The 689-nt window shown below is 64.3% G+C and overlaps 1 protein-coding gene across 1 annotated transcript in view; it reads right to left on the bottom strand.

Moving 5' to 3' along the window:
• The window catches only part of LGI3 (leucine rich repeat LGI family member 3), a 4,540-nt gene that overhangs the window by 2,713 nt on the left and 1,138 nt on the right, over positions 1-689 (bottom strand). Inside the window, exons 2-5 of the mRNA XM_017732448.1 lie at positions 601-684; positions 432-503; positions 270-341; positions 5-78 (exon numbers count right to left, since the gene is read on the bottom strand). Coding sequence (XP_017587937.1) covers positions 5-78; positions 270-341; positions 432-503; positions 601-684 — 302 coding nt within the window. The remainder of the gene's footprint in view (positions 1-4; positions 79-269; positions 342-431; positions 504-600; positions 685-689) is intronic.

Below are 689 nucleotides of genomic sequence, written 5' to 3'. Positions count from 1 at the left end.
GTGGTGTTGGTGCTCTCCAGCCACTCCACCAGCCACTTGATCTTGCAGTCACAAGCCAGCGTGTTGCCACGCAGGTCCCTGCCAGGGATGGCACCGAGTCACCCCCAGCGCCCACAAGAATGTCACCCTCTCCCCAGCTCGGTGTCCCGGGGGTCCCTGACAGAGATGGCACCGAGTCACCCCCAGCACACAGCGCCCTTCCCAAGCCCCAGCCCCCGGGATGTCACCCTCTCCCCAGCCTGCTGTCCCCGGTGCTGTGGCAGCCTCACAGGTCACTCAGGATGTCCAGCGGCTTGAAGAGGTCCCGAGGCAGAGTCTGCAGGTTGTTGTTGGCCAAGGACCTGGGGGACAAGAAGGGCTGTGGAGGTGACACGTCCCTGGCAGCCACGAAGGGACAGGGCCACCCCCGCCGTGTCCCCCCCGGTGCTCACAGGTGTGTCAGGGACTTGAGCCCGCGGAAAGTGCCCTTTGAAAGCGCCTGGATGTCGTTGTTCTCAATGAACCTGGAATGGGAGCAGACAGTGACGGGGCCATCCCGAGGATTCCCCCGCGCTCCCTGTGCCCTCCCTGTCCCCGCGTCCCGGTCAACATGTCACACACAGGTACTGCAGGTGCGAGAGCCCCGCGAAGGCGTTGTCCCCGATCAGCGTGAACTTGTTGGAGTTGAGGAGGCTGCAAAGAGAGAGGCG

Source organism: Corvus brachyrhynchos, unplaced genomic scaffold (genome assembly GCF_000691975.1).
Source record: "Corvus brachyrhynchos isolate BGI_N302 unplaced genomic scaffold, ASM69197v1 scaffold150, whole genome shotgun sequence".
Lineage (NCBI taxonomy): Eukaryota > Metazoa > Chordata > Aves > Passeriformes > Corvidae > Corvus > Corvus brachyrhynchos.
The sequence above is the reverse complement of the archived record's forward strand: the minus strand, read 5'-3'. Positions and strand labels throughout refer to the sequence as shown.